The 16,866-nt window shown below is 43.0% G+C and overlaps 1 protein-coding gene and 1 long non-coding RNA gene across 2 annotated transcripts in view; one reads left to right on the plus strand and one right to left on the minus strand.

Annotated features, from left to right (window-relative positions):
* The window catches only part of LOC310848707, a 178,061-nt gene that overhangs the window by 96,872 nt on the left and 64,323 nt on the right, over nucleotides 1–16,866 (minus strand). The gene's annotated exons all lie outside the window — the stretch shown is intronic.
* LOC310848638 (DGAT1/2-independent enzyme synthesizing storage lipids-like) lies at nucleotides 1,376–10,893 on the plus strand. The gene is made up of 7 exons (XM_083748011.1): nucleotides 1,376–1,522; nucleotides 1,943–2,317; nucleotides 4,375–4,539; nucleotides 6,053–6,243; nucleotides 7,420–7,480; nucleotides 9,308–9,447; nucleotides 10,696–10,893. The coding sequence occupies exons 2-7, from the start codon at nucleotides 2,038–2,040 to the stop codon at nucleotides 10,798–10,800; spliced, it is 942 nt and encodes a 313-aa protein (XP_083604137.1). The 5' UTR covers nucleotides 1,376–1,522; nucleotides 1,943–2,037; the 3' UTR covers nucleotides 10,801–10,893.

Here is a 16,866-nt window from a genome sequence, read left to right on the forward strand (position 1 = left end):
CAAATATTTTGTAATCCACATTCAGGAGGGAGATGGGGCGGTAGTTCTTAAGTTGTGTCTTTTCAGTTTCTAATTTGGGTATCAATGTGATGAAAGCCTCTTTCCATGACTCCGGTGCCTTCTTCCCTTCCATAATTTCATTGCAAACCTCCATTAATGGATGTATCAGATAGTCTTTCAATGTCTTATAATATTTGGAGGTAAGTCCATCTGGCCCTCGAGATTTGCCCAATTGCATGTTCTGAATGGCTTCTTCCATCTCTAATCGTGTTATTTTATAATTCAGGATTGTTCTGTTTCGCAGGGACAACCTTGGTAGACCATTCTTCTTTAAAAATTGTTCTATCTCCGATTCGTTTTGCGGCCCTTGTGTATATAATTGTTTAAAATATCTCTGGAAACACTTTCTGATCTCCACTGGGTTCTGAATGTTTCTTCCCTCAATTTCTAAGTTTGTTACCGTGTTCAGTTTTTGTCTCTTTTTCAGCTGCCATGCTAGCAGCTTTCCACATTTGTTTGCCGATTCAAAGGATCTTTGTTTCATTAACTTCACTTTCCACTCCACTTCTTGATTTATCAGTTTTGAATATTGTGCTTGGTAATGTTTAATTTCTCTTAAAATCTCCTTTGATTTCGGTTTCGATCTTAGCTGCTTCTCACCTCCTTTAATTTTCTCCAAAATCTTGTCTTTTCTCTCATTCTGTGCTTTTTTCTTTATAGTATTCTGTTGTATCAGAAACCCCCTCATAACCGCCTTGCTTGTGTCCCAGACAATTCTTTTTTCCACCATGGTGTTCAGATTTATCTCAAAATAGTCCTTCAAAGCTTTTTGGGCCTTTTTAATGATCTCCTGATCTCTGAACAGATTGTCATTCATCCTCCATCTGAAAGAGCCGATTGGAGTTAATCTCATGTCCATCTTTACAGCGTTATGGTCGGAGCAGGTCTTTGGGCAGATTTCCACTTTTTTTATCTTGGGTGCCAGGCCTCTAGTTGTCCAAATTTGGTCGATTCTTGTCCATGTCAGTTGGGCTTCAGAAAAGAATGTTCCTTCTCTTCCTAGAGGATTCTTTGTTCTCCAGATGTCAATCAAGTCCATGTTGTCAGTCAATTCAAAAAAGGTTTTGGGTAGTCTGCCTTCTTTTGTTACGTTTTGGCTATGCGATTTATCCATGTTGGTTGATACCACCCCATTCATATCTCCCATCAAGATGATGTTATCATAGTTCAGATAGTTATAGTGCAATATGACTGCTATTATAGATGTGATTTCATCAGTTATCCTTAATTAAAAATGGCGACAACTTCCAAGTAGCAGGCACCCTAAGCACTCCCTCTTTTTCACAATTCTTCGTTTCCTCATTCAGATGGCACACCCATCAGAGTCTCTTTAAACAGCGACATAAAGGGACATGTCTCCATAGGGGTCGAAATTGGCCTACGAAAAAGTGCACCAGACAAGACTTCTGCTGCTTCAAGAGAGAGATGACTGAAGCAAAGGCAATTTAGGCTTACCAGGAATGTAAGTAAAAGTTTTTGTTCAGATAATCATAAAGGGTAGAGTTGGAAGGGTTCCAATGGTCATCTAGTCAACCCGCTGCAATGCAGGAATCTCATCAAAGTCTCTCATTCTATTTGCAACCATACTGGACCCTGCTTCGTTTGCAAATGTGCTAGTAGTTGTGCTATTTGTCACTTCCTGTACAGGCATCAGCAGAGAGAGAGAGAGAGAGAGAGCTTGCTTTACAACAGATAAATAATGAAGTCATATATTTCTAATTTTGTAAATCTCCATGATGGACGTTGGAAACACAATACAGCAACTGAGCAAGTTGCAGTGGGGAAAACTAGGAAAATATTAAGCAGCATGAGATTTTCATGTATTCATGAATGTTTCTGGGATGGCAGATCAAACCAATGTACTGCATTTTCTGTTTTCCAGGTAAACAGTGGGGGAAATAGCATCACAACTGAAGAAAAATTCACTTCATATATTTATTTCATTGGCATACGCTTGGTGCTTCAGATCAGGAAACAATGAGCTGGTTTACTCAAATGCTGCAAAACTTGATTAGTTTTCCTTATTTAGAAGAATACCTGAGCTCAGTGGTTCACCCTTGGTGGTTTCGTAAGCTTCTGATTTTGCTTTGTTCATTAATGATAGATATATATTTGGTTGGCTGTGCTTGCTCATTTGGGCTATATGTTTACATGAAGATGAATAAGCACCAAGAAACTGGTCCTGATAGCAAAATTTGGAAAAAGCCAAGGACATTTTTTGCTAATATTATAGATATATATGGAAAGATATGGCATGGTGAGTGAAAGTTTCTTTCATAGCGATAATTCTTTCTTATGAGTCACTATAATTTCATAGGACTGAGGATCAGAATTTCAGGCATGAAGGACTGGTACAACAGTTGCCACAGTGAATCAGGACTGGACCTCTGAACCCCCCTCAGAGTCACAACAGCTACAAGTTTGGGTTGGCCACATAAGGATCAAATAAAGGCATGGCTATTTATTTATGTAATAAGAAAAACAAAGCATTTTATGAAGTATGAAACTAAGGCGGTTCTGTGAACCGCCCTGAGGCCTCCAGGTATAGGGTGGTATATAAATTCAATAAATGATAAAATAAATAAATAAGACAGATTACAAAAGAAAGGGTCAGCTGGTCGCTGCATAAACACCATACATTTCAACCACATTTTAAGTACGCTTCTTCTCCAAAAGAAACCTGGAGAATGTTGTTTACCTCTCACAGAGACACAATTAGCAACTATGTACAGTGGTACCTCGGGTTACAGACGCTTCAGGTTACAGAACTTTGCTTCAGGATGAGAACAGAAATCGCACCATGGCGGTGTGGTGGCAGCAGGAGGCCCCATTAGCTAAAGTGGTACCTCAGGTTAAGAACAGTTTCAGGTTAAGAATGGACCTCCAGAATGAATTAAGTTCTTAACCTGAGGTACCACTATAGTTGCTATGGAAGTCAAAAGTGGGTTCCCAATGGGTTTGCAGTTCCATTTGTTGCCGGGCTGACCCGGCTGTCAAACTGTGATCTCTGGACCCCAATGCACTCCTGCAGCAGGCTGCGTTGAATTTCTGTTCTCATCCTGAAGCAAAGTTCTTAACCTTAGGTACTATTTCTGGGTTAGCGGAGTCTGTAACCTGAAGTGTCTGTACCCTGAAGCATCTGTAACCCAAGGTACCACTACATATACACAAACTACAGAATTTGCCAGCACAGGCTGTGGTGATGGCTACTAATTTAGATGGACACTGTGGGAAACAGTATTGTCTAATACAGAGGACTTTGGCCTGATCCCTAGGACTCTTTATATGTTCTCAATGCTTCCCACAGGTCTCATGTTACTGTAAGTGTTGAAACTTAAATCAGAAATACACGACTAAAACCAAGTTTGGGCCATAAGGATGAGACCATGTAGCTACTTAGGGCATGGTCAAGGAGGGGGGGTGTCTAGGAAGCAGCTTTCTCACTTGGTAGAAAGAGATTCAGAGAATGGTCTGAAGATGCCTGAAGCTGGAGCTCTTTGGGACGGGGAACAAATATACTCCAGGCCCTGGATAGCTCTTATTGTGAGAGAGGATACTACTCTTTAAATTAAAAAAGTCTCAGAAAACTTTAGTATTACTATAACAACATATTAAACTGTCTCAAGGGCTCAACCCTATATAAAAGCTTAAAGTAGACGAAAACAGCAAAACACAGTTCTAGCTCACTCAAAGACTGGGCCAAAATGCTTCCACCTGCTCAAAAGGAAACAAGGAAGGAATATTCTACAAGAGGAGAAATCCCTTCATTCATTAAGGGACCACCACAGAGAAAGTCTTGATCCGTGTGGTTGACAACCTAGTATCTAGAATGCTGGAGTATATTGTCGTTGTTGTTTAGTCATTTAGTCATGTCCGACTCTTTGTGACCCCATGGACCAGAGCATGCCAGGCACTCCTGTCTTCCACTGCCTCCTGCGCTTCGGTCAGACTAATGCTGGTAGCTTCAAAAACACTGTCCAACCATCTCGGCCTCTGTCGTCTCCTTCTCCTTGTGCCCTCAATCTTTCCCAACATCCAGGGAGCCTTTTTTTCTAATGAAGTGGCCAAAGTATTGGAGCCTCAGCTTCAGGATCTGTCCTTCCAGTGAGCACTCAGGGCTGATTTCCGTAAGAATGGATAGGTTTGATCTTCTTGCAGTCCATGGGACTCTCAAGATTCTCCTCCAGCTTCATAATTCAAAAGCATATAACAGAGCTTTTAACCTGATCTTAAATTGATTTTTTTTATGAACCACACTGATTTCCTCCAGTAATGGTTGCAATATTTCTTTGTTGCATTTTGTATTATTTTCAGGTTATGAATTTACTGGTATAGAACATATCCCTAAAGGACCAGGGATTATTATTTATCATCATGGAGTTATTTCTCTCGGCTATATCTTATTTGCGGCTAGATATTTTTTAGAGACGGGGAGAGCATGCTTTTCATTAATGCATCATGTCGCGTATTGGATACCAGGTAAATTATTTAAATTTAAATCATGCTTTTTTACATAAAACATGTAAAATATGACATAAAACAATGCTATAAGCTATGAAACAATGCTATAAAATATAAAACTGTACATCAGGAAAGCAGGTAAAAACAACTGATAAATAAAATAGCAGCAACAGGTGAAATAGTTTAGTTAGTGCAGATGAAGGTACTTTCTCACCAAGTCATTGCTAGTAAAAGAGAAAATGCAGGATGAATAATTATTTCCAATTCACAACTGAGTCAGCAGAAATGGTCTCCATGAAGAAATGCCGTGCATTTCTGTCTACATTCTTCCACAGAGATCTAAAAACTGAGGAATCTGGATAATGTGTCATCTGATTCCTATGCTATGACTACAAGCTCTCATGTAATAGTTGCTGTTCACTTTAATACCAGAACAGGGCAAGGCGTAGGCTTTGGGGTGTCTAAGTTGATGATTTCCTCAAGTACAGTTTTGCAAAGTTCAGTCATTAGTAAAGATGGGATATTCCTTACTGGAAAGAAGAATGCAAAGTATGGGATTCTGCTTGGGAGCATCTGCACTAGCAAACCACCTGCGCAAAATCCCTGTATTCAGACACCACTGGGTGGCAGCTGGGATAGGGTGGGAGCTACAGCTAAGGAAATGGGCAGAAGCCCAAATGAAGCCCCAAAGACATGTCCGTGGCTTTCATAACAAGTCCAACCTATCACCAAATCTGCACACAGATCCCAGAAAACATGGCCCCACCCAAACACATGGCCAATCAAGGACTCCCACACACAGCTTTTATGCCCCCATGTGACTGCAATCAAATACACGTGGCACCCTTGCTGTAGTGTTAAAGGCCCTCCACTGCCACTCCCCCCACATCATCTTCCTCTGCATGCACACAGCAGCCACCCCAGGAAACTATGACATCACAGAAAGGTTATTTGGAGGAAGGAGTCCAAAGAGACCCAGTAGCACAGAGGGCTGTTTGGAGTTTTTCCACTAGGTTAATTAATGCAGCATATAACCTCCACCCATATATCTGTGTACCAATCTCTGCTGGTGGAGGCATTTTTCCATCAGCATTGTCTCCTCTGTGCCATGCGTGTATCTCTCCCCCCCCCCCCCCGTGTGTGTATCTACTATATCCAAAAGCTCTGCACCCTAAAGGGATTGAAGGTTTGGATGGTGCAGCAAGGCACTGTGAACTGTATTTTTATCATAATGCAAACCTGAATGTATTACAGACTTGACTTGAGGAACACATGTCTAAAAAGTGGCCACCTCAGCACTCAACCCCACTCAATGTGCTTTCCAAAAAAAGCCTACTGTCAGAACCTCTGAGCAAAAGAGGAATTAGCATAAAGTCCCCCTTCATGAAATCCTAGTTGAAATGTATTAGCAGAGAGCTATGCTTGTGATCCATAATAGTGCAATATCTTTGGAATAATGACACTTGTATTGTATCCACCCTATTTCCTAAATAGGTTTCACATAAAATGCATTCTTCTATTATTTTTTCAGGGCTGCGGATGTTTTATTATGTGCTCGGGTTGAAATCTTACAATAAAGCTGAAATTGTGGAAATGATGAAGAAAGGCCGTTTACTGGCCATTTCACCTGGTGGAGGTAGAGAAGCACTGTATAGTCATGATTACTGCATAATGTGGGGTAAACGCACAGGTTTTGCTCAGGCAGCTTTGGAGGCGAAAGTGGTGAGTGATCTTTGTGCAATTTGCATTGCCTTCACGATTATCCTAGATAAAAATGTAATATGTTGATATCCTTGATCCAGCATCCAAAAAAGCTGAGGATGGCAAATATCCTGTTTGGGGGTCAAATGATATCTGGAGTGCCACAGCTCTTCCCAACACTGCTTTAAAACAAACCTTTACATATCGTAAATCCCTACTGCTTTTGAGTCTCAAGAAGATTTGCAATTGCCTCAATTATTTTATCCCTTATTGCTTCACCAGATTGCTGAGCAATAGATCTAAACCATAAAAGCATCTCTTTTTGCCTCAATTCAATTAAAGCCAAATTGTCTGCCAATTGTTCCTGAGATGCTATAGCTGCCGCCAATTGAATCCAGGGGGGAGGAGTATAAAAGTTTGAATGCTTTTTTTTTTTTAAAAGAAAGTTTTCAAAGTTTGTATCCCCCTGTCCCCTTCCTTTTATTTCCGATGGCAGAGTTTCTTTGTTTCCTTCAGTGCTTCAGCCATCTGGTTCCCATGCAGGATAGTCACCAATTCTAGAGAAGACTCCCCTTTTGTTCTCCTGGAAATTCGCCAAATTAATCCAAATGCTAAAGACACTTGAATAATAAATCCCCTTTTCCTTGGTTTTATTTTCTGGGAAATCTGCTGCTCGCTGAGTAGGAAATTCGAGGCAGCTTGCTTCTGGAACACATTGGAGCCCAGAGATCACAGCTTGACAGCCAGGTTAGGCCAGCACCAAATGGAACCTCAGACCCGTTGGGAACTTGCTTTTGACCTCCATAGGAACCCTCAGAGTCCTGGTCATCCCCAAGACCTTTTTCAGCTGCTCATTGCCTACGAGCTGCCACCAAACTCCAAAAAGCAGTGGCCGGTTGGCTGAATCTGGCTTCCTTTCCCCCTCAGGACAAACCAGGAAATTCTCTCCACCCCCCCTTAAATTCCTGAAAATCTGGAGGACAGCTTCTGAATTTTCTTCATCTGAGAGATTTGAATAGATGTGTCAGGAATTTTAAAGCCAATTACATTATCATTTATGAGTTGCTTCTCATTATGATCCCAGATGTGAAGCATTATTCGTAGTCCATAACAAAAATTAAGGCTTGGTTGGGACAAAATAATTATCCAAATCTCACCTTTCTTTTCATGTTTGTTTCATCTTTTTTTTTTTTTTAGCCCATCATCCCTATTTTTACACAAAACATTTGTGAAGCATACAGGACCGTTGGAAAGACAAGTAAGTTAAGTACCTTGGTTGATCAAGAGATCTCAGGCAATATACATTTTAATAATACAGAATGATCTTTTTAAAAGAATATCTATTTACTACTCACTAATAGATTTTATTCCATGTACACGTATCTGCAAAAGCTGTGCTGCCTGCCTCAGTACTGAGTGAACATGCCCTTGCTTAGTTTTCTAGTAGATTTAACAGAAAGCTATAATCGATAAATGTGGGAGGAACCCTAAAATGGAGGGGAACTGAACAGGAAACATACCATATTCTGTAGTCTATTATACACAACCTATGACTGATTGCAAAGAGCTGATAAGAGCTGACTGAATATCTTGTACAGTGGTACCTCAGGTTAAGTACTTAATTGGTTCCAGAAGTCTGTACTTAACCTGAAGCGGACTTTCCCATTGAAAGTAATAGAAAGTGGATTTATCCGTTCCAGATGATGAAAAAACACACCCTAAAACAGCAATTTAACACAAATGTTACTGTTTCACGAGACCATTGATCCATAAAATGATGGCAATAATCAATGTAAAGGTAAAGGGACCCCTGAACATTAGGTCCAGTCATGACCGACTCTGGGGTTCCGGTGCTCATCTCGCTTTATTGGCCGAGGGAGCCGGTGTACAGCCAGCATGACTAAGCCGCTTCTGGCGAACCAGAGCAGCGCACAGAAATGCCGTTTACCTTCTCAGCGGAGCGGTACCTATTTATCTACTTGCACTATGACGTGCTTTTGAACTGCTAGGTTGGCAGGAGCAGGGACCGAGCAACGGGTGCTCACCCCGTCGCGGGGATTCGAACCGCCAATCTTCTGATCGGCAAGTCTTAGGCTCTGTGGTTTAACCCACAGTGCCACCCGGCTCCCTAATAATCAATGTACTGTACTATATAATAAATAAGACAGTATTTTAGATGAAAAGAATTAAAATCTATTTCCAAACTCACTGTTTGGAGGGGGCTCCGGGTCCTCTTCCACAATCACAATCGGATTGGCTCCCAGCATTCGTGGAGGCCTCAGAGAGCTCCTGCGGCTGGAGCTCAGTCGCAGAGCCTCTGCAGCCACAGTGGATGTCGGGGTTTGGATCCCGCCATTTGCGGAGCCCTGCAGGCACTGCCGATGTCAGGACTAGGCATTTGCAGAACTGCTCTAAGCACCGCGGATGTCGGGGCTTGGCTCCTGGCATTCGTGGAGCCCTGCAGGCACTGTGGACGTCAGGACTAGGCTCCTGGCATTCGCAGAGCTGCTCTAGGCACCACAAATGCCAGAGCTTGGCTCCCGGCATTTGAGGAGCCCTGCAGGCACCTCAGACATCGAGGCTTGGCTCCTGGCATTTGCAGAACCGCTCTAGGCACCGCGGATGTCAGGGCATTCGTGGAGCCCTGCAGGCACCTTGGACATCGAGGCTTGGTTCCTAGCATTTGCAGAACCGCTCTAGGCACCACGGATGTCAGGGCTTGGCTCCTGGCATTCGCGGAGCCCTGCAAGCACCTCGGATGTCGGGGCATGGTTCCCTGCATTCGCAGAGGCCTCTGAGAGCTCTGTAGGCCCCGCCGATGTCCAGGTTTGCTTCCAGGCAGCGAAGAGTCCTCCAAGAATTTGGACAACTTACTTCCAGGTTACAATCGTTCGTAACCCAAAAAAAGTAAGTTGAAGTGTTCATAACCCGAGGTGCCACTGTATCTCTTTTCCCAAGCACTCATATTATTTAACTTTTCCTCTCTTCCTATTTATTTCAATTGCGAAACACTGAGAATGTCAACTAATTTCAGATTTGATATGGTGTCGCTTTCCTTCAGAATCTTCTTCCATTTCATACACAGGGCTGACAAAATGGCTGTATGACAAAACTCGATGTATGTTGCTTCCCGTTTACGGAGGGTTTCCAGTGAAATTGAGGACATTTGTTGGAGAACCCATCCCATATGATCCAAATATAACAGCTGTAGAGCTGGCTGAAAGAGTAAGTTAACTCTAAACTTGGAAATTTAAAAGCAGAATATTTTTTTTCCTCTTGGTTTCTCTTTCAGCTCTAAATTTTATTGTACGTATTGATTTCCTCATTCTATATGACCAGATATAGGGTTCATTATATATACTTTTGTGCATTATGCCCATCACTCAATTTCCCCTCTCCTTAACTTGTTGAGACTAATTATGTGCCCCAGAATTTGCCTGACAAGGTCCCTCCAAGCCACTGTAGTGCTAATTTTTGAGGATATGGAGAGGGTTGAAGAGGAAGACAATTCATTGTACACGTTGATATATGTTGCATGTACACACTGATGTGTGTTTAAGAGAGCATTGGATACAGCTTTGTTAAACGGTGCCATAATTCCTGACCAACTACCAAGCTATCAACTCTAAACCTGCAACACATATATTGTAATTTGTTATATTTCATGCATCAGCAAGCTCCTATATGAGATGCCGTTTCACTGAATACAATGTCAAACACAGATACCATTTGTATGGTATTTCATTGCATGACTTATTCCACCTGCTCCTGCAGGGGATGTTACACTTCACCCCTTCCTCCAGGAAAACATTGGAATCCGAATCCCAAAGGGAGGGGGCTAAGGGGAGGAGCATGTAGGGTCCTGGTGGCTGATGGGAACAGGGTGCGAACATTGTTTAGTATGCCTGATCCTTCTCCAAGCACTTTCTGCTTGTTTTCTTGCTGCATCAAGTTTCAGGTTTTGATTGCCTGTTTAAAGGGGCAGATAAGAAAGTTCTTTCTGCAAGGAGTTATGCCTTGGTTGTCCTGAGGTTCGCTCCTTTTATCCTACATTGTAACAACCATGCAAGGTAACTACTGTGTACAAAGCAGCCCAAGGCACATATGTGTGATTGTTTCTCTGCCACTCTCATACAGTGCTCTTGGTAAACATAAAGAGAGTGGGCTGGATTCACTGAGAGATGAGCAGTTTCCTAGTGGGGGTTCCTCACCCTGGCTGCTCTGGCCCAAACCTCCATGTTGAAGAAACCACTTTTGAGGGTTGAGAGACAAGGACTCCCATGCAACACATCTCATTATACATAGACATTTGCATGAAAGAAGTTACATATTGTGCTTCTATAGCTGGAATAAATGGCTTGCCTCTGGTTCTGATCCCTTTAGCTTTTTCCTCACAGATATTAATAACTGTGAATACCTATTTTGCAATCTATTCCTATAACACAATGCATTCCTCTGGTTTTCTTTCAACAGGCGAAGATTGCACTTGAAAATCTTCGGGATAAACACCAAAAAAGGCCAGGAAATATATTAAGAGCTCTTTCAGAACGATTTGATAACCATTACAAAGCTAACTAGTCCATATAAAATAGTTGCAGTGTTCATGAGAAGGTGTCTGTAACAGGAAGCATTAATAATTATGTTATTAAAGCTAAGTTGATATACACAGTATTTTGCTGGATTGTATATGAATTATTTGGAAGGGTCCCTAGCTCAGTAGCTCGGCACCTGCTTTGTGTGCAGAAGGTCCTACGTTTCTGAAGACGTACAAGTGCTTTTCTGCCCTATCCTGCAATATACCCAGAATTCCCCTTTTTGGGGAACTTGCACTAGTAGAGGCAGAATGGAAGAGTATAACAGGAAGGCGAGTGTTTAACTAAACATGAAATAATATTACATGTGAAAGAGTAATGTCTATAAATTACGTGTATTAAAACAGTGGTACTTCTTTTTTGTTTATAAAAGGGGGCTCCAAGATTTAAGCCCTATAATGCAAATCATTTAAACCTATAGCAAGAAAAGTAGAGAAAACAAAAACACAGCTGGAATTGGTGAAAAAAGTGACTGATCTACTGAAAACAGCCAATTCACCTATGAATCTGGATCTGGTGCCCGCCCCACATTAGCACCGCCCCCCCCCCCCCCCGTTGAACACCCTCTTATCAGATGTCAAATAGATAAACAACTACACAACTTTCTGAAGACATCTGAAGGCAACCCTGCATCAGAAAGTTTTTAACTGATGATGTGTTGCTGTGTGTTTTATGTTCTAAGCTGCCCAGAGTTACTGCAGCAACCAGGCTTTTACACACACAGACACACACACACACACACACACTATCTCCTTTATCTTTTAGCTCCTGAAAGACTCAAGTTCCCATCTTAGCTGATTTCTTTCTTCCATAGTCTCAGTTATGAATAGCAGAGTAGGCTGATCAGGATTCAAGAATTTGTTGGGCATTTGTTTCTGAAGATGATGAATGGCCCTGTGAACAAAGGCCAAGCTTTAGATCTGAAAATCACTGGGTGTGTAACTATAGAGCTGGGAGGTACATATTCTTGATGACGCCTCACAGTATTATGGTCATTTGCATGGTGCCATGGACATAGATTGTGCCATGGAAATACCATATTTTTCGCTCCATAACAAGCACTTTTTTACTCCTAAAAAGTAAGGGGAAATGTCTGCACGTTTGATGTCGCGAAAGCACTGGACGGCAGAGGGATCCCTCGGCTGAGGCTGCAGTCGCGAGCTGAGGGATGCCGCTGAAGGGATGAGCAACCACAGTGAGAGCTGTGCAAAGCGGGACAGAAGCCGTATAAGCAGCTCTTGCTTTGCTTGCTTTAAATCAAGAAAATCGAGATCCGCTTACACGCTCTGTGCATAATATTTTTCTACTTTTTTTCCTCCTCTAAAAACTAGGTCCCTCTTATGGTCAGGTACATCTTATGGAGCACAAAATACAGTAAAAATTTGGTCAGAGTATGCTTCTTAACCTTTAAATGGTTTATTTAATTTATTTAGATTCATATCCTGCTTTTTGACAAAATTCCTGAAAGTGACTAGTTCTTTTTACTAAAATAATGATGCTAGAATAATGGAAGCTGCAGAAATATCTACACAAAATATCCAATTAAGCAGTCATGGGAAATCAATCGTACTTGTTGCAATTTTTGTGTGGTATTCATTCAGAAGTGGCTCCATTCTTGTCATCCTGATAGCATCATTGATTGAAGTTCTCACTGCCCACATAGTGAGAGTTTCAACAATGCAGGGTGGATAACACCTTAATGGGGTGTTCCAGCCCATTTCAAAACCACGCCAACATAGTTGGAGGTGTGGGTGTACCTAGCAATTAAGGAGGCATAGCAACTGCAGGAGACATTTTCTTACATGCCCCTGCATTGCACCATGATGGGTTATAGCAGTTTCAGTGTGTGAAGGGGCACTGCTGCTCACCTGCTGCTGCTTAACAGGAGGTAGAGGGGGAAAGGCAAGTTGGTCAGCATGGTATAAACAAACAAGCAGGATCAGTGGAGTGGCTCCATTGATGTGTTTTAATCACACCCACCTTGCCATTATCTTCCCCACTCTCCCTCTACCTCCAGATAAGTAGAAGTCATGCAATACACTGGTTCGTTCCCCCACAAAACCCTCAGTTATTGGATTACAAAGAAAAAAAACCCTTCCCTCAATCATATATCTGAATATTTATCCCAGTTTTAATGATTTATCCCAGTTGTAAAATGTTGAAGCCGTTATTTCCCATATTCTTTCTGCTGCCTTCACTACCATCTTACCTCCATATTGGAGAAGCAGATAGCTTCTCCTGAATAGGCTGTACCAAGGAAAGGAAGGAACAGCAAAATGATATAAAGATAAAAGAGAATTGATCCTTCTAGTCCTTTGCAATCTCTCATTTTCTTAGTTGCTTCCCTGTCCAAAGCCATTCGTTCTAAAACATTCAGGTGTTGAGATAGACTGTGGAGAAAGGGTCCATTTGGCCAGTGGGAGCTGCGGCATAAGGGTTGATGAGCCAAATTCAGGCTGTGCAATTAAAACTGATAAAACGACAATCTGCCCTGTGCCAGGGCCTTCCAGTCTGCCTTCACACTTATGACATGGGGATGTCACTGCCTGGCAGTTTTTTCCTCCTCAATTCCTGTTGCCATTGTAGTACTCAGCATAGACGATGACTGGGGGCATAAATACAATCAGTGGCTCTGGGTTTTCTTCTTGTTGGCATTGCTGCCTTCTGCACTATCCATCCTAACAGGTGCCTTTTTATTTCCTCCACCCACATGCCAAAAGAACCTTTACCTATTCGGCTTTTGCAAGGGTTGGTGGGCTTCTGTGGCACATTTGTCTTGGCTACTTTCATATCACTTTCATGTTTTTTTGAGAAATAAACGTTAAGACCACCATATGTCTATGTGATTACAGTATTGCTTTGACATAACTGACAAATGCATGTTGGACCCCCAACTGACAATATTGAACATGTACCGAAAGCCGGAGACCCTTTGATGTCAAAGCATGTCAACCTGGAATTTCTGGAGCTCCTGAGAAAGCAAAGCATACTGCAAGAGCAATGAGTGAAGAAGCTTTTTGATGAGCTGCCTGCAGAAAAATCAGCATGGCAGAATTTAACCAATCAATCAAACAGATTGTATTGGAGATCTTAGACAATGCCTAGAGCACAAGTAGCTGGTCAAGTTTATTAGAGTAGGATTGATTACTGAGGATGATTACTTGAGATTCAGTATTCAAACCTAGTAGGTCTTAATGAAATCCACATACACATGCTGCTGTAGAATTAACAATAACAATAACTATAACAATAATAATAAATTTTATTTATATCCCGCCCTCCCCAGCCGAAGCCCGGCTCAGGGCGGCTAACAACAATAAAACAGTACAACAGAACAACAGAACAACACAACACTCTAAAATCATTCATTATAAAATTAACTCAAATCAAACCAATGGCAACCATTGGGCCATTCGTTCTAAAACATTCAGGTGTTGAGATAGACTGTGGAGAAAGGGTCCATTTGGCCAGTGGGAGCTGCGGCATAAGGGTTGATGGGCCAAATTCAGGCTGTGCAATTAAAACTGATAAAACGGCAATCTGCCCTGTGCCAGGGCCTTCCTGTCTGCCTTCACACTTATGACATGGGGATGTCACTGCCTGGCAGTTTTTTCCTCCTAAATTCCTGTTGCCATTGTAGTACTCAGCATAGATGATGACTGGGGGCATAAATACAATCAGTGGCTCTGGGTTTTCTTCTTGTTGGCATTGCTGCCTTCTGCACTACCCATCCTAACAGGTGCCTTTTTATTTCCTCCACCCACATGCCAAAAGAACCTTTACCTATTCGGCTTTTGCAAGGGTTGGTGGGCTTCTGTGGCACATTTGTCTTGGCTACTTTCATATCACTTTCATGTTTTTTTGAGAAATAAACTTTAAGACCACCATATGTCTATGTGATTACAGTATTGCTCTGACATAACTGACAAATGCATGTTGGACCCCCACCTGACAATATTGAACATGTACCGAAAGCCGGAGACCCTTTGATGTCAAAGCATGTCAACCTGGAATTTCTGGAGCTCCTGAGAAAGCAAAGCATACTGCAAGAGCAACGAGTGAAGAAGCTTTTTGATGAGCTGCCTGCAGAAAAATCAGCATGGCAGAATTTAACCAATCAATCAAACAGATTGTATTGGAGATCTTAGACAATGCCTAGAGCACAAGTAGCTGGTCAAGTTTATTAGAGTAGGATTGATTACTGAGGATGATTACTTGAGATTCAGTATTCAAACCTAGTAGGTCTTAATGAAATCCACATACACATGCTGCTGTAGAATTAACAATAACAATAACTATAACAATAATAATAAATTTTATTTATATCCCGCCCTCCCCAGCCGAAGCCCGGCTCAGGGCGGCTAACAACAATAAAACAGTACAACAGAACAACAGAACAACACAACACTCTAAAATCATTCATTATAAAATTAACTCAAATCAAACCAATGGCAACCATTGGGCCAGAATTCCGCAAAGATTGCCGAAGGAGGGAGTCAGGCTGTGCCTTCCCAAAGTCCTGGTGGAACAGCTCTGTCTTGCAGGCCCTGCGGAAAGATGTCAAGTCCTGCAGGGCCCTAGTCTCTTGTGACAGAGCGTTTCATCAGATCGGAGCCACAGCCAAAATGCCCTGGCTCTAGTTGAGGCCAGCCAAACCTCTCTGTGGCCTGGGACCTTCAAGATGTTTTTATTTGAAGACCGTAAGTATCTCTGTGGGACATACCAGGAGAGGCGGTCCTGTAGGTACGAGGGTGCTAGGCCGTATAGGGCTTTAAAGGTTAAAACCAGCACCTTAAACCTGATCCTGTACTCCACCTGGAGCCAGTGCAGCTGGTATAGCACCGGGTGAATGTGATCTCGCAGCAAGGACCCCGTAAGGAGTCTCGCCGCAGCATTCTGCACCCGCTGGAGTTTCTGGCTCAGTCTCAAGGGCAGCCCCACATAGAGCGAGTTACAATAATCCAGTCTGGAGGTGACTGTCGCGTGGATCACAGTGGCTAGGTCAGGGCAAGAGAGGTAAGGATCCAATTGCTTAGCTTGGGGAGATGAAAAAATGCCGCCTTTGTTATAGCTGTAATCTGCGCCTCCATGGAAAGGGAGGTGTTGAAGATTACACCCAAACTCTTAGCGGACGGTGCTGGCACTAATTGCACCCCCACAAGAGATGGGAGTTTCCCCCCTCAATCCCATATAGTCCCATCCCAGCCACAGGACCTCTGTTTTCGAAGGATTTAGCTTCAACCAGCTCCCACGTAACCATCCAGCCACAGCATCCAAACATCTGATCAGTGTGTCTGGGGCCGAGTCAGGATGGCCATCCATCAACAGATAGAGTTGGGTGTCATCAGCATACTGATGGCAACCCAGCCCAAAACTCCGGACAAGCTGGGCGAGGGGGCGCATAAAGATGTTGAAAAGCATCGGGGAGAGTATCGCACCCTGAGGCACTCCACACACCAAGGAGTGGCGCGATGACTATTCCCCCCCAAGAGCCACCCTCTGTCCCCGACCAGAGAGAAACAAGCACAGCCATTGAAGGACTGTGCCCTGGATCCCCACGTCGGCAAGGCGGTGGTCCAGGAGTTCATGATCGACCATGTCGAAGGCTGCTGACAGGTCTAGAAGAATCAGCAGCCCCGACCCGCCTCGATCTAGCTGCCTACGGAGATCATCTGTTAGGGCGACCAGAGCCGTCTCGGTCCCATGACCAGCACGGAAGCCGGACTGGAATGGATCCAGAGCCGATGTTTCATCCAGAAACCCACCAAGCTGTTCAGCAACTGCTCTCTCAATCACCTTACCCAGGAACGGAAGATTTGAAACCGGGCGGTAATTGGTTAAATCTAAAGGATCTAATGATGTTTTCTTTAAGAGCGGGCGCACCACTGCCTCCTTCAGTTCCCCTGGGAATGTCCATGTGCCAAGGGACAAATTGATGATATCTCCTAGGGGGGCACGCACCTCGTCTGGACACGCTCTAATCAGCCAAGACAGGCACGGGTCAAGAGGACAGGTGGTGGGCTTTCCAGCTCAGAGGAGTCTGTCCACATCG

The sequence above is a fragment of the Podarcis gaigeae genome (genome assembly GCF_964106915.1).
Source record: "Podarcis gaigeae genome assembly, chromosome: 7".
NCBI lineage: Eukaryota > Metazoa > Chordata > Lepidosauria > Squamata > Lacertidae > Podarcis > Podarcis gaigeae.